Source organism: Semicossyphus pulcher, unplaced genomic scaffold (genome assembly GCF_022749685.1).
Source record: "Semicossyphus pulcher isolate SPU_LCO1_2020_fin unplaced genomic scaffold, fSemPul1.0.p SCAF_6, whole genome shotgun sequence".
NCBI classification, from domain to species: Eukaryota; Metazoa; Chordata; class Actinopteri; order Labriformes; family Labridae; genus Semicossyphus; species Semicossyphus pulcher.
Window position 1 is genome coordinate 15,258,871 of NW_027211737.1, and position 26,318 is coordinate 15,285,188.

The following is a 26,318-nucleotide window of genomic DNA, read 5'->3' on the forward strand; positions in this document are numbered from 1 at the left end:
TTTATTGTGCTGCTTCTTCAGTATAAATCTGATGCCATTTTTCCTCCGTGAAGTCGTTTAAGATGTCGCATATAGCTAACGAAGCAATTACACACGGCAGACTTGTCGCCTCTCTATAAGAGAGCAGTGGAGCCTTGCATGCCTGTAGATGTATAGTCAGAGAGATATACAGTCCTCATGTATAGCCGCTGAAGGTAATGGAGCAGAAAGCCAATTCTACCGCAGGGTAGTCATAATAATTACGACAATATCAGGTGTCTGCTATAATCATTATCACGAGACAGCTGTGTGCATGTGTGTGAAGTATGATGGGGGTAAATTCCACGACGAGGGACTGAGGATTGAAGAAGGCAGATTAGGGAGATGGGAGAGAGGAAAGGTGGAGGGAAAGGGAATTGAGTAGGGGGGGAAAAAGATGATCCTTGGAAGAATAATTTAATTAAAGTGAGATGGGGAAGAAGAAAAAGAAGCTGGACGGCGTGTGCGTCATTAGTGAGACTCAGCAGGGATAAGAAACATGCAGAACAGTGAAGGCGGATATGAAGGAAAGCTCAGGTTAAGTGGTATTCTCATCAGAATGCAGATTAAATACCATAATGAGGGCTGTATGTGTGTACTGATAATGATGTGATCAAGCACATACACACTCCCTTTACATCTCAATAAAGCCGCACAGCAGTCGGGGCCTGTTGTCCATTATTTATAAATCCTTAATGCAGACGCTGGACGGCTCTTCTATAAGAACACATGGCTCTGCACTAGCGTCCTGAAAGCAGCCGGGTACAAGAGAAACACATTTGACTTCATGTGGAATGTGTGTATGTGGGCGAGAGAGAGGCAGAAAGAGAGAGAGATCTATAATTTAGTTTTAGGAATAACTAATGTTAATTTAATTTGATCCAAAGGTTAGACGTGTTTTTCCAGGGAAGGTCACTGTCAGGTGAAACCTCAGTCCCCAACACTGTTAAGACACTAAATTCCAACGGAGTGACGGCTGAATAATAGATCGATGGCTGCTTGAAGAAAGGTTCGCATATTGTAAAGATCAAATATTTAGCACGGAAGGCTTCTAACATGTGACCGATGGGAATGCTAAATACATGCTAACCTTCTAACATATTAACCAGAACGTAACACTTAAGTCGAGGGTTATTTCCTGGAGAATTTCTACAAGGAAGCGAGTGATAAACTGTAGCTGCTGAAGTGAAAGAGAAGTGCTGTGAGGTCTTCTACTGATAGTTGTTATAACTCAGAACACAATTTACTCTTAAACTGTCAGAACGGGATGGATAAATTATATATGACTCTTTCTGAAAGCTTTCCTGACCAGAGGCTGCTACTTAAAAAATAATCTGCGTTGCAAAGAAGAAATCCATCCCCAGTTTTTCAGCCATGTTATTAAATTAAAGTTTCTGCTGCTGCTGATTGCTAATAACTGCTAATTGTGATTGCAAGCTGATTCATGAGGTATTAGTTCATTTTATTGCTTATGGATCATCATCCTAATCACATTTGAAAACTGGTTAGTGTGTTGCTGAATGTGTACAGGTAGCAGTGAATAAGAATGTGATCTGTAGGCTCTGTTACACTCGTCCTTTTAGTCCTTCCTGACGTCAACACAGACACACAGTCACTGAGTTTAACTTCACCTGTTTGTGTTGTTGGAGCCTTTTGGGCAAATAATCTGGCTCTCAAATAATCTGTGTATCTGGCCGTGCAAAAAGTCTGAGCTCCAGCTTTAAGAGTTTAAGAGTTAAATTCTAGTATTATTGTATTGATATATTTTTAGCACTAAAAATAGCTTGTTAGGCTTGTTGGCTTGTTAGCCTGTTCAGTGTTTATGAAACACATATTTATTCATCGTTAATCATAACAGCGAATCGTAGTGATGAGAAGTTATTTCATTTTAAGTTATCTCACAGGGCGAGTCCACTACTTGTTTAGTCTGATAAATAAACACCTGCAATCAGCCACTGTCGCAAACAGAATCGCCTCCTGGGAAGGTTAAAGTAGCTCACTGACAAGCTAATGGATTAGCCACAGACTGTTTAGCTTTGATAACTTGGCTCGCTTTTCTGCAGCACCACCCTCTCATCCAAATGTGCTCACTTCAGGCTCCAGTAAACCAACATGGCCGCGGCCATACTTCATTTAAGCAGTCGAGAAACCAATGGGTGACGTCACATTGGCTACGTCCATTATTTATACCGTCTGTGGTCGAAACCAAGTGTGTCAAACCAAAGTTAACACCATTTAGCAAACTAAAAAAAAATCTTATTACTGCTACTGTAAACTTAGCCCTGGTAGACGAAGGCTTTATATAAAGGCATCGTCGCTGCACGCTGGTTGCTGATTAACCTGAGAATCAAGTCTTGCCACTCACGCCATCTTTTCATGAAGGAAGACGTTAACCTGGGGTCAGAGCGACAAGGTTACTTTTCATTATCATCAATTTACATTGAGCTCTATGTTGACCTCTTTAACTCACACTGCAGAGGAGGAGATATACATAGATAGAAGTCCTTCTCCATTGCAACAAATAGGAAATGGGTCTGATTTAAATCATGAGCCAACTTTTCTCTACTCTCTACTGTCGTGCATGCGAACATGCAGGTAATGAAATGCTTCAAAGGCATGAGATGGTAACCATTTTATATATTTTTTTCTATATCTATGTCAGGGCTTTAATTTCCTTCGCTCACATTTATACACACACTCGGTTAGGGCTGGTTTCCTTCAGCTTTTCTCCGAGGTGGTGAGGCGGTCAGAGCCAGGTTATTCTCACTAACCTCCTTTCCAGCCTGACATACATCTTCCATGCTCTTACTGCAGGTTAGGCGCCCTGTATGAACACCATTTCAAAGGGCTCCACATCATTTGTAAAGTCATGAATCAGCTCCAAGTGAAAGTTAACATACAGGCACTCAGAGGTGAATACTCGCCTCTCTTTAGCCATTTGATTCCATGTTTGAATCTAATTGAATCCAAACGACAGACCAACAAATGTCCTGTGTATTAAAGGAGACGGTGGCAGGACTGGTGTATAACAAGCGCCTTAATTCCCTCAGAAGTCATTATGCTCTCTGATTTGGGAATAGTCTCTAAATGTAATTATGCTGTGCTTTAAAGATTAATTTTGTCTGCGATGGCGTGCTGCATTATGTTGGTGTCTCACCACATTATCAGTAATCACAGCTCCCTACCTCGACTGTTATCTGTAAAGAGATCCCTCTGGTGTGGAGAGCAGACTCTGTGTGCATGTGTTAGTGTGTATATGATGGATCTGTGTCATTAGGCATAATGCATAGGAAGTTTGGCTCTATGCACGTTCATCTTCTCTGTTCTAAAATATATTGTCTGTAATGTAATAAGGTGGCACTTTAAATAGCCTCTAATTGATCAAATTAACACCACTAAAGGAGAGCTGAGTTGTTGGGTGATTGGGATGAGAAAACAAGGAAGTATACTATAATTACAAAGAGATACAATTGTAAATATGCTTGAACTTCTTCTTTGCATTTCTCCAGCCACAGCTACGCAAGGCTCAGGGGAAAAAATCCAGAAAAATCTGAGAGTAAATAGAGAAAGGTAGCCGAGCTCTTCTCTGCTACACAAGGGGCGACAGCCACAAGGAAAGAAATACCTGAATAAATATGAGATGAAAATAATGTAGAGAGCAGGTGCAGAGAAATTCCCCGGTAAATCCAGGAATTATGTAAATCCTCTGTAGCTGCAGGAATGATTCCCCCTTCACCCGCAGTAAAACACCACACAGGGGTCCTGTTTTAACTACTTACCCTACTGACTCCACGGCCCCTGTCCTCTCCGTAATTTGTGCCCAGAATTTCAAAGAAGATGTTGGGGTTGGTGCCGTTGTCGGTAAACTCCAGGAAGCTGGTGAGGCCGCTCACTCCGAACTGCAGACAGAAGACAAGACGGAATAATTTTACTTGACTGTTGATTTGTTTTTGCAATGTTTTTGCAATTATTGTTGCTTGGTTAAATCAACTAATCACCCAATCTTTCTATCAGTTAGGTACATAGTGTGAAAATGTGTTCCCAATGTTCTCTGTGTCTCAGTTCAACAGCTGCAAAATCAGTGTTTATTCTGTTACCAGTGCTGACATTTTGGTTGCTCGAAAGGAATACAGACTATTTCCGCTCAAATTTATAATATCAACCTTCATCAATATTGCAAACTAGCTACATAACTACACTACAAACAGTGCAAATGGCATCCAAATCCAAATATGAGTGCAGAGGATGTTTTGGAAGATGATACGCTTCAGAGCGTTTTGACTGATTTCATACAATTATTGCAGGAATTTATTGAGTATGCATCCAAAAAATGCAGCAGAGCAATCCTGAGAATGTGGCCGCTCTTGTGCAATGCATCCTGGTAAATGTAGGCCCTACCTGCACAGCTCTGTGAGCAGACGACATCCACAAAAAAACGCACTAAACTCCCTTTAACCGGGTCAAACCAAGTCAGAAAGAACTTTATTTATCCTATGTATCCATAAAAGAGTCTAAAACACAAAAGACAATTTAATAAAACATTTAAAAATAATAATAAAAAAGCACTTCACGTTGAAGTACTGCTGGCTTAATTGTGGTCATCACAGTTGTGATTGCCTTCATTCTCTTAATCACTTATAATCATGTCAGTTCTCATCAATGAGAGTGTGTTTGGGGAATATGTTCACCCACTTTAGATCTGTTGTTGTTATGCTGCTGAAGTACCAGGCTGATTAAAGAAGAGTGTGTTTGGAGTCACTGGGCAATTTTCGCACTACAGGGCTTTACAATGTCCTGTGTTCAGGTTGATTGACTCATAAGCACACGCACGCACAGACACGCACACCCACACGGTGTCGGTGCCCAGCCTTTGCCCTGCCTTCAGGGAGTGTGACCTGTCAGTGAAGGTGACAGTGTTCCTGCTACAGGGAAGGAGAGGTGTTATATTCCCTAATATGATTCATGCTTGCTTTGTGTGTATGTCCGTACACTTGTGTGTACGAAACATCAATGATGTAATTTATGTGGGGTGATCAGGGCTATGACGCACACATTAATATATATATATGTACAAAGCAAGCACACACCTACAAATCATTGTGTTACATTTAATGACACGTGATGAATAACGATAAAGGAACAGTGTTTCAGATTAGGGGATCTGCTGGCAGAAATGAAGCATGATGGTTTATATCTACGGAATTACTTACAGCGACAGGCTGCAAGTAAAACATGTTTATGTGACTCAACTAAGAGAAGACCTACAAGGTTTATAAACAACACACAAGTAAATATTACCATTGGTCACAGGGGATTAAAGCAGCTTGTTACAGACCTCACATTTCTGCTAAAATAATCACATGTATTTGTGTCGGTGGGCCGCAGTGGTTAGCGCTGGTTAGCGAACCCCAGTTCGGACATGGTGGGCCTTTCTGTGTGGAGTTTGCATGTTCTCCCCGTGCATGCATGGGTTCCCTCCTGGTACTCTGGCTTCCTCCCACAGTCCAAAGACATACTCGTTAGGTTCATTGGCAACTCTAAATTGCCCGTAGGTGTGGGTGCGAGCGTGAAAGGTTGTCTGTCTCTATAGCCCTTTTCACACTGCCGGTTCAAGGCGGGATTATTACGCCGCTGTTATGTTCCGTCTTCCATGTAGAACGCACGGAGGCGGAATTGTGGGGCGAAGTTGTGCCCCCTCTGAGCCAGCATCGGATGTAGTAACAGAGGCGTAACAGAGGCGAAATGGCGTCTGTGTAAAATGCAGCGCTGCAACGCTGGAACGCTAACACAAACTAGGGCGGCTTTACGCCGGCGTTGCTTGGTCAAATGATAGAATGACAAAGGTGGCATGAGGAGCTTCATTACGGCGCTGAGGTGGAACCTCAGTTTGAAAAAGGCTTATGTGTCTGATTGGCAATCAGTCGGGGGTGTACCCCGCCTCTTGCCCAATGACAGCTGGGATAGGCTCCAGCCCTCTGTGACCCTGAAAAGGACAAGCGGTACAGATAATGGATGGATGGATTTGTGTAGGTACATCTTGTTCCTAAACACACCTGCATGCAGGGTGCATGTTTGTTAAGATACATGTGTCTCAGGTGGACTTTAGTGCTACAGAAATCCTGCATTAGGATCTTCTTCATGACTGCAGTCTATATGATATTTTGTAAATAATATCAGCGTGCCGTTTGGCATTGGTACCTTGTTTAATTATTTTGGTCCCTGGGGTCGACCAAACACACACGCAGACACACACACTGTCACACTTTACAGACTGCATGTTTGTTTGCTTCAATGCAATCCGGGCATCTTCCTGATACCGTTCATTGCCTTTCATAATTATTCAGTTAATTAATGTTGGCAGCTCAGTATTGGCACAATACATTCAAACAATTATCTTCCCTTTAATTGCACCTGATATAAAGCCATACAACATGCCACGGAGGCCCATGGGAGTGGGAAACTGAGAAATAGATGAGACAGGGGACATGCAATTGTTTTTTGTGATTGGAAGCATTTCAAAATAAAAGATGGAAGTAAATAACTGTGTTTATTATGGGAGCAATTATTTATCTGGGAGACTCAAACCTGAGTTTGAGATAGTCTCATGGGCAGTGGGTAAAGATCTTGTGCTGAATTGAAGGCTTTGCTGTGCCTTAAGAAGTTATCAATAAAAATGAAGCCTAAATGACTGGGACTCAAAGGTGGATATGCAGCAGCCAATGACAGCGCAGTGACACACAGTCTATCTACAGTTACAACAGCAAACACACTTTAGAGATTTGTGTAAGAGCAGTTTCACTTTTTATTCTCCACTCTGAATTTGTCAGTGAAGACCAAACGACAGCATCAACGGAGCTCCCTGTCAACAGCTGCAAACGCGTATTCATCATTACCATAATGGCCCCACATACCAAAACGCTGATTAAACACACAGACAGGCGCAGTAAGTAAAACACACTGCTGATACAGTGTAAAATGGAACCGATGCCAGGCTGCTGAACTGAACTCTATTACTGCTTAGGGCTCTTTAGCACAGCTCTGTTGAGACAGCCATCAGGGCCGCTTTAACAGCCGGAGCTGGCTGATGAAAGTGTTGCCAAACCCCTGCCTCATCTCAAGGTGAAAAGCAGAGATAGATATAAAAGCCATTGCGCTGCATTTATTATTGTCTGACACTAATCCTAAATTAGCATTTCACTTGGCTTCATCATTCAGTCAAAGTGCCATCCCTGGAGTACTTTTTTATTGATATCAAAACAGAGGGCATTGATCCAATTGGATTTAACAGTGATGAAAGTGTTGCCAAACGCCAGCCCAAACTCAAGGTGAAATGCAGAGATTCATAAGAATCACAGCTGCAGGATGAAATCCTCTATCTCCCAAAAGTCAAGTGTTCAGGAACTGAGCTAACTAGCTGATTGATGCATGTCTTTTTAAAAGGTATGCAACCCTTTGAATTCATAAGCACTTGCTTTATAAAGTCTGCTAAGCACAAGAACTTGGAAACTTTTAGTCAAAGTAATAAAGAAAAATCTGGTTTTCATGTAAGAAGAACAATGGTAGACTTATTTAAAGCCTCTTCCATGTCACTCCTCATCCCTGGAGGGGATTTGAGTTCTAGTAAGAGACGCCATTGTTTAAGTGAATTTAGCAGTGACTGCATCTTGCTGTTTCAACTAGAGCGCCTCCGCTAAGGAACAGCACTGTCTGGTCTGCAAAATTTCATGTAATGAGCACCGTGTCTTGAAATGCAAATACATGTTCCCTAAATGAAGAGTGTGAGAAATGTGTTTTTCTACCACTAAAAGATACACAGGAGACGCACTAAAAATAGGAAGACATCTGATATTGTGCTTGTCTGTTGTCGCTGGGTGAGGGAGCGGGCATGTTCTGGTTTTGTCCTAATCAAGATTCACAGACACACGGACACGACGATGCTTTTCATTTTGAGTAAAGACTTCATTTTTGGCAGATATATAGAGGATGCTTTTAACATGATTTTCCTTTTCAAACAAAGTGTTTATGAGCTATTTTCAAGCTGGCACAAAAACACCTACAGGCAGCACACAGCGGTAGAGCTCCGCAGGAGGCTGATGAAACACATGGACAGTTCACATTTAGATTAGAGGCGAGGTGCTTTGGGTCTCAGAGAGCAGCGTCAACATTTCAAAAGCAAATTAGGGAACTGGGAAAATCTAACTGTTGTGTAATTGTCATTGTATCATTGTGTTTTTCTTTAAGTCATAGTCATGTCTGTATACACAAGTACGTTCACACCGGTTCAGAAATCCTTGGGTGGTTAAGTTTTATCGACTAGATGTTTTAGTGTTGTTTTAATCCATGCTTTTGGACCTCTGTTCATGGAGATGATAGGTAATAATGTTGCTGGGTTTTATCAACAGTTAAGGAAGGCTGATGTGAGGGACTGGGTAACAGGCAAAATGCTCACTAGCATTGAGAAACACTGTTAAACATGTAGGGCAGGGTGTTTAAACAGTATTATGGTTGAATGTATCACTGAGTTGTATGTTACTTATTATATTTATTATAACTAAGGGCCCTGTTTACACAGCGGACAGTCTAAAGCGCATGGCGCTAAGTGATTTAGGGCGTGTCCGACCCACTTTTACTAGTAAGAAAGCTCATAACAGGAATCAAACCAATCAGAGTGTCAGCTGTCATTCCCTTTAAGGGCCCGGTGCGCCTGCAGGCAGGCGTGTTATTATTTACACGACGGATTTCAGTCATTCTCCTTATATATACCGAGCTCAGACTGGTATATTTAACTTCTTTCTTTCCTCTGTGCCCCTGCACACGCAGAACACACACAGGTCACTGTACGATATATATGTCGAAGCACGGACTGATGTCAAAGCCACTGAAGCGCTGTGTACGTTTATGAAGGGGGCGCAGCAGTGCATCTTCATTAATTATTTACATCTCCAGACACAGCGTCAGGATCGGGCAGGATCTTATGTTTATTTAGGTTCTGTGTGCTTATCATCACAGAAAGGTCAGCTGTAAATGTTTGTTTACTTATTTTAGCTGGCGCTTATCTCCTTTTTAGCACCGTTGCACTCTCTATTGCACCATTGTCTATTGTCTCCTGTCTATAAGTGTTATTTATATATTATATATTTTTATATATACCCATAGGTCTGTGTATAGTGTCTAAGAGGCTGTGTTATCTTTGTCTAACCTGTCCTTGTTTTTAAGTTTAGTATGTCTGTATGTTTGGTGTGGGTGTCTGTGCATCGAGAGCAAAGGAAACCCGGAGACAAATTCCTTGAATGTGTCCACATACTCGGCCAATAAAGCTGATTCTGATTCTGGTGTACGATAGGGCCCTAAGTATTCTCAAGTATATGTGAGTATTTTGCATTCTTCGGCTTGTGTTGTAAATTTGGGAGTTCATTCAAACATTATTCAGAACTCAGCAAGACTCTTCCTGGAACAGCCACTAGCCTACCTGTGTGCTTGCATGTGTGTGTGTGCCTGTATGTGTGTTCGCATACTTACCGTATCTTAATATATCCCTGTAAGACTTGAGGAGAAAAGTGTGTGTGTGTTCTTGTGTATTTTCATACCTTTTTGACAGTATCCAGCATGCTCTTGCCTCCCTGCCACGGTTTGGAGTTCTTCCTGATGCAGCTCAGACTGGCCATGCTGTGCCACTTCCTGTCCTCCAGCTTTCTGTGGAAGGTGTTGGCCAGCAGCAGCACAGAATCATAGATGTAGCGGTTGGTGATCTATGAAGAAAGAATAACAGACAAGTCAGAATGGCTGCGAACAAGTTGTACCAAGAAACTGACACTGGTATGAATCCCAAATGATCAAAGTCTTGGTTTAATGTGCTTCAGATTGGGAGTCCAGTTTTTTAAGATGGACCAATACAGACATGCTGATTTTATTAATAACAGGGCCAAACCCCTTCAAGCTGAAATGTAATGAAAGTTAAATACGTCACTTATATCTATCAGCACTTTGCTCTGCAGCTTCCCTCTCTCTTCTCTATTTTCCTGTTTCACCTAAAACTCGGCTCCTTTTTTAGCACATGTATACTCACCCCCACAGAGACGCCCCTCACAGAGTGCAAAAGCTTTAAGGATGATATTAATTAAAATGTATTGATAGGTTGTTGGCACCGCAGAATAAGATAGAGATGGTGAGGGAGATAAGGAGAGTTTATTCGGTCTGTGATCGATCCTTGTGTGATTTACCCGCCCTCTTTTTTCCATGTTAATGACAATATAATAAATAGACTGACTATAAGATTACATCATAAATTATTATCCTGACATTTCTACAGACAATAAGACAGTTAATGATAAAGTTTATTTTGCAAAACATTTTCAATTTATCTTAAATCATCTTTTACGCAAACAAATGATAGATTTTCAGATTTAAGAGGTTTGAATGTGAACGCGTACGAGTAGATAAGATTGGAAACTGACACTCTAGTGCTGACTGACATGCTGCATCTGTTATAATAGGACTGTTATCAAACCATTTAAGTGCATAGCACAGGTCAATTAACCCAGCATGTACAGCTGCACGTTGACTTGAATGCGAGGAACACTTAATCCATCCACATCCAGAGGCATCATGTAATATGTGATTCACAATAGCATACACGCACTCCAACATCTATTAGCGTGCCAACTGTGCTTGATAAGAGGAACTTCTTTTATATATATCATTCAGCAGGAACACACACCTACACATGTATGTTTAAAAGTACTTGTATAATCAGGTGTCATTAGGTTTCCTTGTTGTCTATCAAACAGACCGGGAACATAAAGAAAAACTAAGAGTAAAGTTGATCTTATATCAAACTTTTCTCTCTCGTTCTCTCCAAGTAACCTCGCTGTGAGAGCTCCGTCTCCGTCTTTCTCTTGCTGTCTTTGTCCGTCCATCATTCTGTCTCACTGTCTCTGTGCCTATTGCTTTTTCTCGGAAAATTAAAGTGAAAATCTCGCACTCTGTGGGGAGCTTCAATGATCAGTGGGCTCTGCACTCTGAGCGAACATTATATGTGTGTGTGTGTGTGTGTGTGTGTGTGTGTGTGTGTGTGTGTGCGTGTGCGTGTGCTTGTGTGGTCAGCCTGAGTTGATATGCTTCAGTGCAGTGTGAAATTGGGCTTCTGGGCCACTCTCTGACCGCTGAGCGGATCTGCTTCCTCTCTCTCTCTCTCTCCCTCTCTCTCTCTCATCCCTCGTTTCCTCTCTCACCCACTCACAAACCCACGTACACACACACACACACAGGATGTCAACATGGACATGTGTACAGGGTGTTTCAACTGTGCCTCTCTTTGCCCGATACACAAAAACACTTTGTCCTTGACTGAAATGAGCCACGCTCACATGCACGCACACGCGCACGCCCCTCGTCCCTCCGCAGTAGAATGAACACCTACGTCTGGGCTCGACCCGACAAATAATGAGCACGTTGGAGGGGTTGATTCTTGATAATAGCTTTTTACACTTGAGGAGCACTCGATTCATATTAGGATACAAGGCGAGCTGTATTTACATTACTGAATGCTTCAGGGCTTCCAGGAGTTAACAATGTTGTTGCATTAGAGTATTTTGCATAACGCACAGCAAGGCTGGAACCACAGGCTTCAATCAACCTTTGAGATAATAGTAATGAAAAAAATATATGTTTTTAGCCAAATTATAGCCTTTAAGGCATTTTTTCATTTTATTATTTGATTTATTTCATTAAAAAAACTAACAAACACGTGTCCTGCGCATTTGGTGATTACAGTGGGTGAAAGCCTCCAGCAGGACCGTCTCCCACTTGAAAGGCAGATACTCACATAAACATTAAGAGCACGTCTCTGCTTTCAATGTATTTCCAACTTTCATCAAATGTGTTCCCCCAGGGGCGTTTGCATCCACATAAATCAACAGCACATTAATTCAATTTCATATTTTTGTCTTGACACATAAATAAGAGTGTGCTCCCTTTTCTCCGCTCTGCTTGATGGCAGCCTGATGAGTCACAAACACACAAATGGGGATAATAATTGCATACATATTGCCACCCTGGGGGACATGTGAAAAATAAATAAAGTAAAAAACAACACAAGAAACGTTAAGTAAAGAAAACGTTAAAGCAGAGAATAAACTGTCTGTGTTCTCCATGACCACACTATACGATGGATTGCGTGGGCTTTGATAAATACACATCACGGTTTTGAGCCAACTTCTCCCAAACTAATGAATGTTGCAGGTGTAACAGCTCACAGGCGCACGCTGTGACAGCGTCACATCAGCATCCCGGTGTAGTGGGAAGCTTCTGGATTTGGAGACAAGCTGGAACGTCAAACCGAAACACCAGGAGCGGTTTGAAGAGACAGAAATGGAGCACCAGAGCAGCTTTTAAATACAGAAGTAGTGTTCGACTCCTTTGAGTTTTGACATGTTCTAAAAAATTAATAAAACCAGGAGGGCTGTGTTTTTATAGAAGCAGAGGAAATTTGAGAAAGTTCCAGAAGACGTGAAGAGCATGTAAAAGCATACCAAACGCAACAGTAAGGAATGGTCGTATGGATCTGCACTGATGAGTCTGAACTTGTCCCTCAATTTAAAGAGTTTAATATTCAACACTAATTAAGTCTACGTACAGAACAGGAGCGTATTAAGAAATTAGGAAACTATAAAAGTTTTTCAAGTCTTTGCATTTTAATGAGCCTCCAAACTTTATTTATAGGACAGCTGTAGAGAGACAGGAAATGTTGGGAGGAAAGAGTGGGGGATGACGAGGGTGGACAGTAACGAAGTAAAAGTACTTAAGTACATGTTTTGGTATCTGTACTTTACTGGAGTATTATTTTCTGGGGAAACTTATGAATTTTACTCCACGACATTTCAAAGACAAATATTGTACTTTTGACTACATTTCTATGAATGTTCTCGTTACTCACTTTTGAATTTCCTTTTCTTTTCAAAAATCTCAAAGACAATAAACTGTGTTCGTGTAATTCTGCGTGTGGTCTGTCTAAGTGGTGTTGCCGTTCCTGTGTCTCGTGCGGTTCATTCAGTGTTGCTAATGATGGCTGCGGCAGAGCACCCGTGGCCATATCTTCAGCCCGTGTTTGAGGTTTTTTGGAAATGAAGAATGATTTGTAACGTTTTAAATGTTCGCTCTGTTTACCACACACAAACTTCATCACAGCCCACAAACCTGAGACAGCATGTGGAGGTATGTAGCTAAACATTTGTTTTACTCCAGATGGACATAAACGAAGTCATGTGTGCTTGTAGTAACTTAGTTGTCATTTTTTATTCTACGGTTGGTTGGTCAAATTACTTTTTATGGATTTGCCCGCCGGCCGAGTGATTGAGTTAACTTTCTGTTAGATTTTTTTTTTTTCTCACTGGTTAAAGCCTGGCTGACATGAAGTTTTGTACTTTGTCCACCACTGGGGATGTCATGAACCTGTGATCAGTGCATTGCGGACGGTAGCCTCTGGATATGGGGCGCCTGCTCCACTAACTGAGCCAAACCAGCACCCCAGCAAGAATATTTGGGATATTATTGGGCTGTTCGTGTTAATTTGGGTGATATCAGCAAAAAACAAGCTCTTTTTTGTCTTTTAAATTGAAGCCTTGCGTTGCCCTGCCTGATTAAAGAGACGTCTTTTGTATTTGGGTTCAAAGCTGCCCAATAACGCAGTTGGCCGCCAAGTGACACTACTCTCTCCTGCTTCAACTCAAAGAAATGACTGAACATCATTTGATAACGTAGTCTTGATTTGGAGTTAATGACACTCTCAGCAGATAAAACAACAAAGACCAGGCCAGCAGCAGCAGCTCCCTACAGTAGCTCTGGTTATTTGACGTTCTCTGGTGTTATTGACTGAAGCTCTATGGTGACAAGTGCGCAGCTTTCCCGCTCGCTGTAAGAGCACTGCAGCAACAACTCTGAAACTTTTGCATGTACACGCTGGAATAGTCAATTTAAATAAAATACACATAATTTGGAGTCAGTCATCTGCAAAGAGATTTAAGATTAAATGGATCTGTGACTGAGTGTGAGAGAGAAAGTGGGTCTACTTTCTTTTAGAACATCATGGAGCAATTTGAGTGTAATAACTGTTCCTTCAGTGCTCTTGTCTTTTAATCCACCTACTACTTACGACCGTCAGCTGTCTTTAACCAGATTTCTTCCAGAGCCTGCTTCTTATTTCATTGTCTCCTGACACAACACTGTCTTACTGGCCATTTAATACACCCATAGTAAATGTTTAAGGCATTAACTTTTGTCCATTTGTTCTTTTAAACGTTTGATAACTCGTGCTCACCTCCAGCTGCCCGGCCCTGGGATTTTTGGGGTCGCAGAGGGACGTGTTGATCCTGTGGTTGTGTTTGACGCAGCGCTGAGTCGTGTTCTGGGGCATGGGGAACGTCTGCCGCACCAACGTCAGCCGGCCGATTGACTTCATGACTAACTCCTGCAATTCGTAGTCGGAGATCTCCTGAGAGGGGGGGGGCGGGAGTGGGAGAGGAGAGGGATGGTTGTGGGGAGGAGAGGAGAGGAGAAAATCAATATCAACAACTCCATCGTGTCGTTTATTGTTGCAGAAGACAGACAGCAAACAAGAGAAATACAAAGAACAGTAACTTATTCATACACTTGAAACATATTTAAATATTTAAGGCCTTGTTTTTGTACGCTCTGCTTGTCCTATTATCACCACACTGTACAAGTCAAAACCATCGTCTGAGAGGGAGGGAGAGAGGAGAGTGAAAAGCATGTTTCAGTGTGTGTGTGCAGGCTGGTTGTTTTCATACATGTGTGTTTGAACGTACTCTGCATGTCCTTGCAAAACCCTGGGGAGGAATCACTGCTAATTTTAGCCCTAGGACACAATCTCTCTCCCTCTCTCCATCCATGGATCTCCATCCATCCTGTGAGTGCAGAGGGTCACGCCGAGACGAGATGAGAGCTGACGTTTATCGTCCCTGGTGGAGGTAACACCGCCACCGACCGAGGCCGCCTTTGCTTTCTGTGTACACTTGTGCTGTGATTGTCTGTGTTTTTTTTTTCTTCCTGCGAGCTGTGTGTATGTGTGCAGACCGCTTTAAAGCCTCTCCATCACGCACAACCCTTTTGATTCCGTTTCATTTGAACATGGCAGCCCGCTTGACAGGACGGTGCCCGCAGACACTGCACATAAACAAACCATCACACACACACTCTTCATATCAGTAATAACAAAGGTAGCACCGGTTTACCGGCTAATTTTATTTGAATCTAATTAGTGTTCATTAAGACCTATGTGTCCTCATGGGATGTAATCAATATTAATTAGATTAATATATGGGCTTCATTGCTATAGCTGTACTCATCTGTTTTAATTGGGCTGATATATAGCCCTAGCTCTGTATGCACAAGTGTGCGTTTGCTTCTTAAATTAATTTGATGCTGTTGAAGGCATGTTAGAATGAAGCTTGTACTTCTACAGATGTACAGTTAAGTTAAATAATAATAAAAAAAAGATATAAACTTAACAAATGGTTTCATATGCCTTCAGGAAGAATAAAACTTCAGCAGGTTTAACCTTGTATTAACGCCCTGAGCTCTGAAGCATCTACTTCCTAAACAGTTTAACTAAGGAGGCTATTTGCCGGCTGTTAGGGGGTAAAACGTGGACGAAATCCTAAACAGTTGCTTACATAAAAAACCCCGAGGGCGACTGAATCACAAAGCCGACAGAAAAAGATGCAGGACAGAGGGAAAAGGCTGAAAATTGCTAAAAAGGCAGATCTGTGCGCCAAAAGAGAATTAAGATTCACAGCGGGCAGTCAAGGGCATGAGAAGACTCATCCTCAGGCAAGAATTACCCAGAGTGCCCCACTCAAAGGATCAAACTCAAACAGATATAGATGCACCGAATGCACAGGCACACACAGAGCCGCGCTGAAACTTCAAAGGATGAGATCATTCTGAGATTTTGTCCTCTCAACAGGTCTTTGTCCGCCTTCCGTCCCGCTGTCACGTTGTGTTTGCGACTCTCTGGGGACAAACCAAACAGTCTTCACCCAGTGTGACTTTCAGTGGTGTCTCAGAGCTGTTAGCCTCTTTACTGCTGGGACTAAATAAATGTGACATACGCATACACGCATTACACACACATTAAATCAAACAGGATGTGAACAGACACGGGGGTCCTGGGAGGAGAAGGTAGCGTTCACCTTATGTCTCCACAGGCCACTTCCTGTCGACCTTACATGGGCGTCTTCAATCAAAGCGAAGACCAAAGTAAATTATGTGAACTTTCTGTTGAGTGTTTGATTTACTATAAAAATTAAACCTCATCTTAATGATTTTATTTGACCTTCAAACAAGCAGGAAATAATTACTCCTGAGTGCCTTATTAAAAAAAATCCATCATCGCCCTCACTTGGCGTCATATCCGCCTTGATTTCAACGACCTATTCAATCATTCTGTTCTAATCAGCGTCAAAACAAAGGCAGAATTATTGGGAATCTATTCTCCCATAAAAAAGATTAAGGTTAAAAGATTACTCAGTCCTCAGGATGGTTTAGTGGCCCCCAATTTCTGTGCACAAAGTCCAACCACCTCTGGCTAAGCTGTAACCCCTGAAGCGCCCTGCGGCTCATATCTGGAGTGAATCATGACTTGTTTACTCCATAAACTTTGGAGTTTGGGTCTGCAGGCGTCCCTGTCGGCTTCTACCCATCACCTCTCCGTCCTTTCCTCCAGAGCACCAAATCCTCATCTGCAGTGTTTTATTTGAAAATAGGAGTCAAAAGCAAAAAACAGCCCTCATCCTCGATTCTTCTTGGCACTTCTTCCCTGACCCCTACGCCGTGTCCTCCGCCCTCTCTCCCCTCATCCCTCCCTCTCCCTACGTCTCCCCCAGAGACACCAAATCCCTCTTTCTCTCCTCTAATCTGTAGATGAGGGAGGAAAAAAAAAAGCTGGTTTTATTTATTCCTCGACCCTTTCTTCCCCCGATCTCCCGCTTCTCTATGAGAACACCAAATCCCTCTGTTTTGTTCGTTTTCGAAGGTTCAAAGTTGGGAAAAACAAAGCAAAACAAATCTGGGAAAAGCACATTCACTCTCGGCATTTTCAATCAACAGCTCCCAAGCATCTCTGGCTTTCACTCCTCCACTGTCACCGCCTCGTTTCTGTGTCCTTTATGTTTTTTATCATATTTATGGTCTGGGTGATCTTTTTCTGTTTGGGTTTAAAAACATCCAAACTCGAAAGGTCTGTCTATTTTAAATACCGTCTGATGGAGACAAGGGATAGACCAAACAAGGGAGAAGCATCAACAATTTGTAGATTATCACCTTCATAGATTAGATAGCCTGGCACACACTAAAACAGATGTTGAAAATGTGAGAGACAATTCATGATAGATTAAACTGTTTTGTTCTTATAGTCCGCGGAGAGCAACAATAAGACCAAACCAGGCCACCACACACTCACAGATTCCACTCATGAACAGCCTAAGTCCCGACTCTCAGCAATGGAAATCTCGCGAAATCTCTCGCCGTCAAACGTGACTTTAGTGACTCCAAACATTGCGGAAGATGAGCATTGGTGATGATTGTTTTTGGACTTTTTACTGAAAATTCACAAAGAAAAAAGAAGAAACGATGGATGAAGTCGTTGAGATGTGAACATGGGCTGTACGTGTTACAGCGCGAGCTGGGGGTGAGTCAAAGCTGCCATGGCTGCGGTTGTTGTGCTTCCTTCTTCAGTCAGCTTGTCTAGTGTTTCGCCCCCGACCCAACAGGATTTTGGATCGTAAATATTGAACGGTGCGGCCATGACTCTTAACTTCCCTCCCACCACAGGACATTCAGGCAAGATAATCTTTAGAACCATCATAAAAAAGGGACTTTGCTTACTTATGTCAGAAGGATTTGGCCTAAAATCGGCTCATCGAGGTCATGGTAATTCTAGGCTTAATCCAAAAGGCAACCGGACTTGTTTACACCCTTGTTTACACATCTATTAGTGTACTAATGACCTACAGAGGCTTATATTTCGAGCTCCTTCCACCAGTCAGTTCAGAGCTGAAGAAGCCTTTCAGATGAGAGGTGAAGCGTCTTTAAGAACTTCAACCAAGTCCAGTTGCCTTTTGGATTAAGCCTGAGTCTCATCTTGTATTGTGTAGCCCGCTTAGAAGAAATGTATCATAGCTGTTAAAAAATAGGTTTCACATGAACTGCAAGACCAAACAGAAGACAAAACTGTGACATTAAAGCTTCTGACTCAGATCCCTGCAAGGAAAGCTGGATAGGAAAAGTGTTAGCATCGCCTTCAGCAAGACACAAAGTATCCAACAGCTCCAGGAGAGCTGCTTAGCATCAACACTAGATGGCTGCAGACATACTGGGAGACTTCCAGCTGTGTACACAGTACTCACAACTGTTAACTGGTTCTCCCTCTGCAGGCACTACTCTGTAAATAACAATGTTCTTTAACTCAGCTTATATTGAAAAGTACACTGGCTTTCAGCTTCAATATCTTTCCAAGGTCAGTGAATGACATTGACAAACACACGTTTTTTTTGGAGTTGGTATGATGGGTTTTGAAATGGTCTCATTGACCAAAGGTTTGCAGACTGTTCTTAAACCCTGGATGGCCGTATAATCCTTCAATTATATTCAAAAGCATGTAAATCCCCAAATTCCAGTTACATGGCTTTCATCGGATATCATGCTGTGATGTCAGGAGCCAAAAATGTCAAAAAAAGCTGAGTCTGGTCTCGTCTCATTACGATGTGCTTATTCCCTCCTGAGACAAAAAGGAAGAAAGGAAAGGAGAGGGGTAAAAAACGATGTGAAAAAGAGTGTGACCGGCGACGGGGAAGATCAGGAATGATAGCCCGACAGCAGCTGAAGGTCGATGAAGAGATTCAGAAATGTGCGGTGGAGTTCTCCTCCAAACTTAAGAGAAAGAGAAGCTGTGAGTGTCCCTTATTATTTCCCCTCATCCTCTCATCCTGAGCAGAACGAAGGAGATGTGCAGAGGAAGGATGATCAATTATGAACTGTGAACTCCCCCTCAGTGGGGCTGTCTGACTGCCGGCTGTAGATAAAGCAGAGTTATGACAACCATACAGTGGCCCCTCATCCATAATAAACCACAGGGAGGGAGAACACTTTCACACACAGGAATATTCATTCTCCAAAGACGATACCAGCAGACATTACGTATGACAAAATATCGCACTCGCTCATCCATTTTAAGCACTCTGCGAGAGGACTTCACATACACAGCCCACTGTGTCTACTTCCAAATAGTCTGTGACGACGTTTCAATCTTGATCTTGATGGATCGGGACACTGCGTCATTAAAAAGAGGGGTACAAAGCTTTTTTATGTCATTTTAATGCTTTTGTGACTTTTACTACAGTTATGAGTGAATGGGAGGAAAGGAAGAGGAGTCCCATCAGGCAGTGCTTCCTCGTGAATGTCTAAGCTGTCGCGACCGCAGAAATATATCATCTGACTTTATTCTCCAACATGTTTCCTCTATAACTACCACATCGTTCCATTCATCCGGGCACAGATAGTTTGCATTGAGGCTGATGTAGAGCTCCAGCTGCCCAGCAAATTGGATGTGGACTGAACAATTTTCAATTCTATTAAAACTCAAACTGCAACAACTTATACCCGGAGACATTATAAGCAAGTCAACTCAGAGGTGAACAGGCTAACCAAGCCATCCATGAAAAAATAGTCCCTCTCATGTTAAGGGTGGTGATTCAATAAAAATAAGAGGCTTCCCAGCTCACTCTACAAAGCAAATAGTTGCTTCCAAAAAAATGGAAAGGAAGAGACCGACCCCGCGAGTTACAGACCCATTGCTCTTCTAAATTGGTATCAGAAGGTAATAACTAGTCCTGGTCATAATAAGTCCGGGCCACAAAATTAGGCAATCCCTTAACAACAATTATACATCCTGACCACAGCAGATTCATACCCTTTCTCTTTGAACAAATGATCACAAAGATTTGTACGTAAATAAATGTCTGTTTGGTCACCATCTATCGCTGAACGAGGTAACACAATGGTGATTGAGCCTATGGCCCACTGATGAACGCCTTCGCATTTGTAGGATTACAGACTGGGTGTCTGTGGTGACATTCGCAGAAAAAATCACAAGCAGCGCCCAGTTAGTGACGCGTACTCCATCACCCAGCAGTGGTTGGCCTGTTAGAGAGGGTAGGCGGAGCTAAGCGGCTGCTTTACCGGTCTCTGCAAGTGTTGCGAGTAAACAGTAATCTACTATGTCTGAACAAACAAAGAAAAGATTAATGACGACAGATACAACTTCAAAAATAAGTGAAAATCCCCAAAAAAAGAAACAAATTTGACGCTCAGATGAAGCAAACAGTCTAAAAAGGAAAGCGACCGTCAGCGAGTAAAATCAAGAGTTACGACCGGAGCCAACCGTGGACGTCTGGTTATCTGGGAAGTGTGCTCCTTCAATTGTAGTTTATCGCCATAAGGTACCACCAAATAGAAAGAAACTGAGATCCTCGAGTTTATCACTTTAAGTATGTTATTTAGTAATGTCCGTCTGCCTTCAAACTCAGATTTTGAGGGAAACAATTTAAAAATGAAGAATGACAGTTCTTATACCAACATATACCAGTCTGTACATTTAAAAGCTTTTGTTGTCTTTCTCTTTTTAGAGCACGCTATGTCTACTTTTCCCTGACTCACTTATTTTCTCCCTCTGTGTCTCTGTAACTCTCCTGTCCACTGTCTCCTCTGTGCATTTCTGTGCTCTCACACACCCACTGGGTCCAGTCGCCCAGTGTTTATCTGAGTGAGAGATTTGATCGGCTAAGTAGCGTCACGTGTGATGATTTATAACGATTGCATCAGTGTGTGAGTTTCCTGGGCCGCATAGACAAAAAAAGGATGCACAGGTTAAAACAGATGCGCTTTTAAAAACTGAATAATAGGTCCAGGTCTGGACACGACGGCATCTGGGTGCAGGCCTGGGCCGCGCTTCACCAATTAGTGACCTCAGTTCTAAAGCCTTCTGTTTTCGCTCTTTGCTTCATCTTCAGTATTCACGTCTCTTTTTTAAAATTCTCTCATCTCTCAAAACTATTTTGGCAAAATAACCTTCAATCCTGCTCTCAATGCTACAGCGGGAGCAGTCGGGATAAATATCAGACCATCACACACTAAGCAACTTAGGCAACCATTTTAAAGCAAACACACATTAGATATTGAAGCATTCGTGGAGGTGTCTGACCCCGTCTGACACAAAGGGAGCAGTTTAAATATGTGTCACAGCATGTGTACAGCATGAAAGGAGAGAGACAAGAGAATCCAGCCTTCAGTTCTGCCTTTTACCCTTTCCTGTCTGCTCCTGTAATGTTCATTCTGCTCCACTGATCCTCGCTGTGTTTTAAATGACAACCTAAACTGTGGCGTGACCTTTGGTTGAAAGCAGGAGAGCATGAGACAGAGCCTGGTAGCGTCATGCCAAAAACATGACATTTTACACTCCAGAGTGACGGGCTGAAGTGCTGAACATGTCAGAACGATGGGAACAACGGGACTGACTGACTAACATTAACAACCCAACAATAACACTGCCGGCTTCTAATGACACGTGACGTTTGTGCCCTAAGTAGGAGCTGTCAGGTGCCTTCAATTCTCCTCTTGCAAAGGGCCGAGATGTATTACACAGTAGTTGTATGCCAATCAAATGCAAAGGTATAAATACTTTAAAACACCTACTTTTTTTCCTATTCATGAATATTTCTCGTAAGAAAGCCTCATTTCACATAAGAAAGAAGCCAATTTACACCTGTGACCTTTCACTTTGATTATTTTGTATGAACTATGTTAACGAAACACACTTCAGAGCTTTTCTGCCATCATTTAAACATTACAGAATAGGTAAGCGCTGGGCTGCCAGTCTGCATTTCATCCCTGATTCCTCAAAGGCAGCAGGTACAAAGTGTTACAGACTTCATGCTGCTAGACATACACGGGGGCAGCACAATGACATGTTAAGCCCAACAGTAAACAAAGCAAAGAGCAGTGTGCTGACAGGAAGCCTGAAGAGTGTAAGGCAACACCAGCATGCCTGACAGGATGCAGAACAACTACATGTGAACCGAGCCTACCAGGCAGTCGAGTACTTATAGACTGCCCGGTAGGTTGCTTGACATTGCCGTCTGCTGAAGTGTATAAAAACAGTGTGTTAGGAAGGTTTATGACGTTGTATGTGCAGTTAAGTCTCTAGTGTTGCATTAAGTCTCTTGTGTCGCATTATAGCATGCAATTTGTTCCAATTTGCAGCTGTGACACATTTAAGTGGCATAACAGTCCATATGTGAAGTCAGTAGCTAAAAACAGAGTGGAGCCGATTTATCTACATTTCTGCCAATGATAAGTCTGCCATCTTTATTTACAGGGGCCATTTCTTCTAAATGGATATTCTCATATTTTCATGGGTTTCACATTGTTGGGTGTTTATTGTTCACAGTGAAAAAGTGAAAACTGCATAATTCTGTGTTTTTGCAGAATGACATGTTTAAAAAGGTCGCCTCTGAAATGGGCCGTTCAGATCCTTGCTTTGGCTGAAATCGACCAATCGTCAGTCACCGTCATTCCCCTCAGGCTGCCTTCTTGCTCTAGATTGTAGTCAAGTCGTTGTCAAGATTTCAACTCACCATTCCGATACCTCCTGGTGATTCTGGCTCGTACATATAAGGCCGAATAACCGATCCTAGAGCGGCCATGTTTTCTGTTACTTTGGAGTGACAGTGCAGTGCGGCCGCTCCCCCACGTGGGAGAGGTCACTCCAAATACTGTCAGCCAATCATGGCTAAGGTCTGATCTTTGAAGAGCAAAACGGCTTGTTGGTTTCAGGAGGAAGGAGGGGCTCCGAAAAATAATTCAATTAAATTATGTATACATTTTTAAAAGGAAACAAACTTTACCAGCGTGATTCAGTAACACATTAGAATAATAGAAAATTGATTGCATAGCTAAAATATGTCAACTTTAAGTGCAGGAAATGAGGGGGTGTTCTGAGTACATGCAGGGATTCTGACTGTGTTACTGCAGCCTGTCATCCATATCAAAAAAGCCCTCATATAGCGAGAGTGACATTCTGAAAGCAAACATCAGAATATAGTGATTGTCTGTCCCCGCAGCTTTAATGGACTCCATGTATGCGAACATTTGAAATACTTTCTTTGCATAAGTGAGCGAGTAATAAGAGTGCTGAGCCGTGTAGCATTAATGGCATTACAGGATATGACTTGAAAATGGAACATAGAGAGAAACTAAAGGACACTAAAGCATCTTATTCTTGTTTTTTAACCAAAGAAGGCTTCCATTGTTCCTGCAGTAGATGCCTTTGTTTCCCTCTTCCCCAAGTACATCTGCTTGTGTGTGTGTGTGCTCGTGTCCACGCGCTTCCGCAGCATGTGTGAGAGTCTGGAAGCATGGACCTCCTGCTGTGTCCTGCCAGTTCACTGTAATGCCCAAGGGAGCCGAGACACAGTGCATTAGCTCGCAGTGCACAAGACGCCCCAAAACACAAGACACACACACACAAATGTAGCTGAGGCGGCAGGTTTTGTAAGAGGCCCTTCTCATGAAGCAAGATCAAAGCTGTTTTCCTGTTCAAAATTACCATGAAATTACAGCAAATATTAAAGTTTAATTACGTTCCTCCTTTGACCAGTAGGCCCCCCCGATCAGAGATGTGAACAATGACGGGAAGAAAATCGCAGGAGGGAAGTGACTTTGTGTGCCGTCACTGCTTGTCTCCCCTCGTTAATCCAGAAAGCCTTTAATATTTAAGTAGATATAGTGATTTTAAAGCGGGGGATATATCATCATAAACAAGAATTCCTCCAAAGTCACCTTAGTCGTCTCTGAAACTTTTGTTTGTGTACAGCGGCTCTATCTTTCCTAAGTGGTGAGGATAAATATAAAATCTTTACTGTATTGTTTAGCGCTCGTGCTCACTGCAACAAACCAAATTGTCCTTGGTCGTGAAGATTTGTGTGTTTATCGGATGTGAAACAAAAGGAGTGGAAACTTTTTAAGCTCTCCCCTTGTCATCAAACACCCGTAACAATGAAGACGTCGTACACGCTCTGAATCCAAACCGTAAATATTTTCAGGATCATTGAAACAATAAGATGAACTGAAGGCCTAGCCAGTACAGGATCTATAAATCGTTTTCATGGCGCTTACCTCATTAATCAGGATCCAGTGACAATCGAAGGCCACCAGGTTGGTCTCCACCACCTGCAACACAAGAAACACACAGCGCATTTAGATTTAGAGGAGGAAGATGTTTATGATTCGGCAGAAAGAAGCAGGTTTAAGGTAGATATAACTCCTTCCTCCTTTTTGGGAAGACAAGTAGTCTATTTCTTAGGTTATATAAAAAATTAATCCCTCATCGTCACCTTAAAATATATTTTCTGCTTCTGTTAATGTCATTCATGGTATCTGATGTGCGAATATCATGGAGAAGAACATTATGGAAATGTGCGAGGCTTTCACCCAGTGTGAAACTCGGCATAAGTGATTTAAGAAAACTTGTATCAAAGGTGTTCAAGGTATCTTTCAAAAATCTTTTCAAACACATGCAAATACGGCAACGCAGACAGAATATTCACAAACACCCACACAAACACACACTTACATCTCAGCATTAGAGCTTCTCTCGCTAATTTACACACCTTAGACAAACTTCTGAGACTTCACTCTCTGCTTCCCTCCCTCCCTACTTGTGAGTCATACTCACACACACACACACGCACACACAGCTACAAATACACTGCCTTAAAATATTTTGTTTTGGCAAGGGGAAAAAAATCCGCATGAATTGTTAATGGTGCCATTTTAAATATTTATACAAGTCAACTCTTAACCAGTAGCTACACAATTGTTAAACACTGCAGCAAGGACACTTTGAAACAGTGCTGACTGGATGGGAGAGACAGCAGCTGCACACACAGGCCAGACACATTCGGAACAACAGACACGGCTACAGCATGTCTGCGCATACATTTCTGTTTTAATGGTTTACTTCCCGCTTTCTATGCCAGCTCCCTTTTTCAATCATTGCCTCTGACCAGCATGAGGGTGAAGTATCTTTACTAAAGTTCTCCTATCTTCTCCACACCACACCCGGCTCATTTTATTGTCTTTCCATGTACCCAACATACATACACAAGATCAGCACATATTAAGAGAACAGCTACTTCTTAAACTACTACGTTTTTTATTATACAGTATCATATCGTACGGTATCGTATCATATGGTATGAGGTGTATGGGGCAGCTGTGGCTCAGTGGTAGAGCCGGTCGTCTTTCAATCGGAAGGTCAGATGTTCGATCCCCAGCTCCCTCCCCTGTTCTTGGGCAAGGCGCCGAACCCCAAATTGCTCCCGGTGGCATAGCACATTACGTAGCAGCCTCTGCCATCAGTGTATGAATGTGTGTGTGAATAGGTGAACGTGACATGTAGTGTAGAAGCAGTATCATATGGTATGATATTGTGTTCAATGGTATCATATCGTACGGTATCGTATTGCACCATATTGTACAGACGGTAAGCACACTCAGCTACTTCTTCAACTACTTGGCATGGTATTGTATTTTATTGTATGGTATGTTATCCTATCCTATCGCATTATATTATACTGACAGTAAGATCCTTCTCTCACACAGCTGGGAATTGATTGCTTCATTTTTCAGTACAAATGCACATTGTTTTTCTGTCTTCAGAAGTGTAAAACCAGACACAAGCTGCATTAGATGAACAAAGATGAACGTAACTTAACGATCAATAAGGGATAGCTTTCTAAAGAAAATATTGCAGTATCATTACAAAACAACAAAAGTTGGTTTTAGCCGTTTCTTTTCTCTACTCAAACCTGAACACTGTCATTTACCCACTTCCTTTCTGTTCTTGTCAATCATCCTTATCTTGTCTGCGTTCCTTTACCCACCCCTCTCTCTTTAAAACCACTTCAAGGTGCATCACTCAATCTGTATCATTTACTTCTGAACAATTACCTGGGTTTAGTCTTATTACTTTGCTTTTGACTTTCTTTTGTCAGAAACACTTGTTTCCGCCGATCACCTCGTTGGTCTCTCATTTCCTCCCTACTGATCCCACCCGACCCTTTAATTTCTCACCTCTCATCCCATCATCTCTGTTCCCTTTTCATTTCTCACTTCTCACTCTGTGAGGGCACCCGCTCCTTTCCTTTCCCTCTCTCTTCACCCCTCCA

At 42.3% G+C, this 26,318-nt stretch overlaps 1 protein-coding gene across 1 annotated transcript in view; it reads right to left on the reverse strand.

Moving 5' to 3' along the window:
* Window positions 1-26,318, reverse strand: part of grid2 (glutamate receptor, ionotropic, delta 2) — a 514,857-nt gene that overhangs the window by 156,638 nt on the left and 331,901 nt on the right. The window contains exons 5-8 of the mRNA XM_069682887.1: window positions 24,265-24,318; window positions 14,333-14,506; window positions 9,606-9,767; window positions 3,798-3,917 (exon numbers count right to left, since the gene is read on the reverse strand). Of these exons, the coding sequence (XP_069538988.1) occupies window positions 3,798-3,917; window positions 9,606-9,767; window positions 14,333-14,506; window positions 24,265-24,318 (510 nt within the window). The remainder of the gene's footprint in view (window positions 1-3,797; window positions 3,918-9,605; window positions 9,768-14,332; window positions 14,507-24,264; window positions 24,319-26,318) is intronic.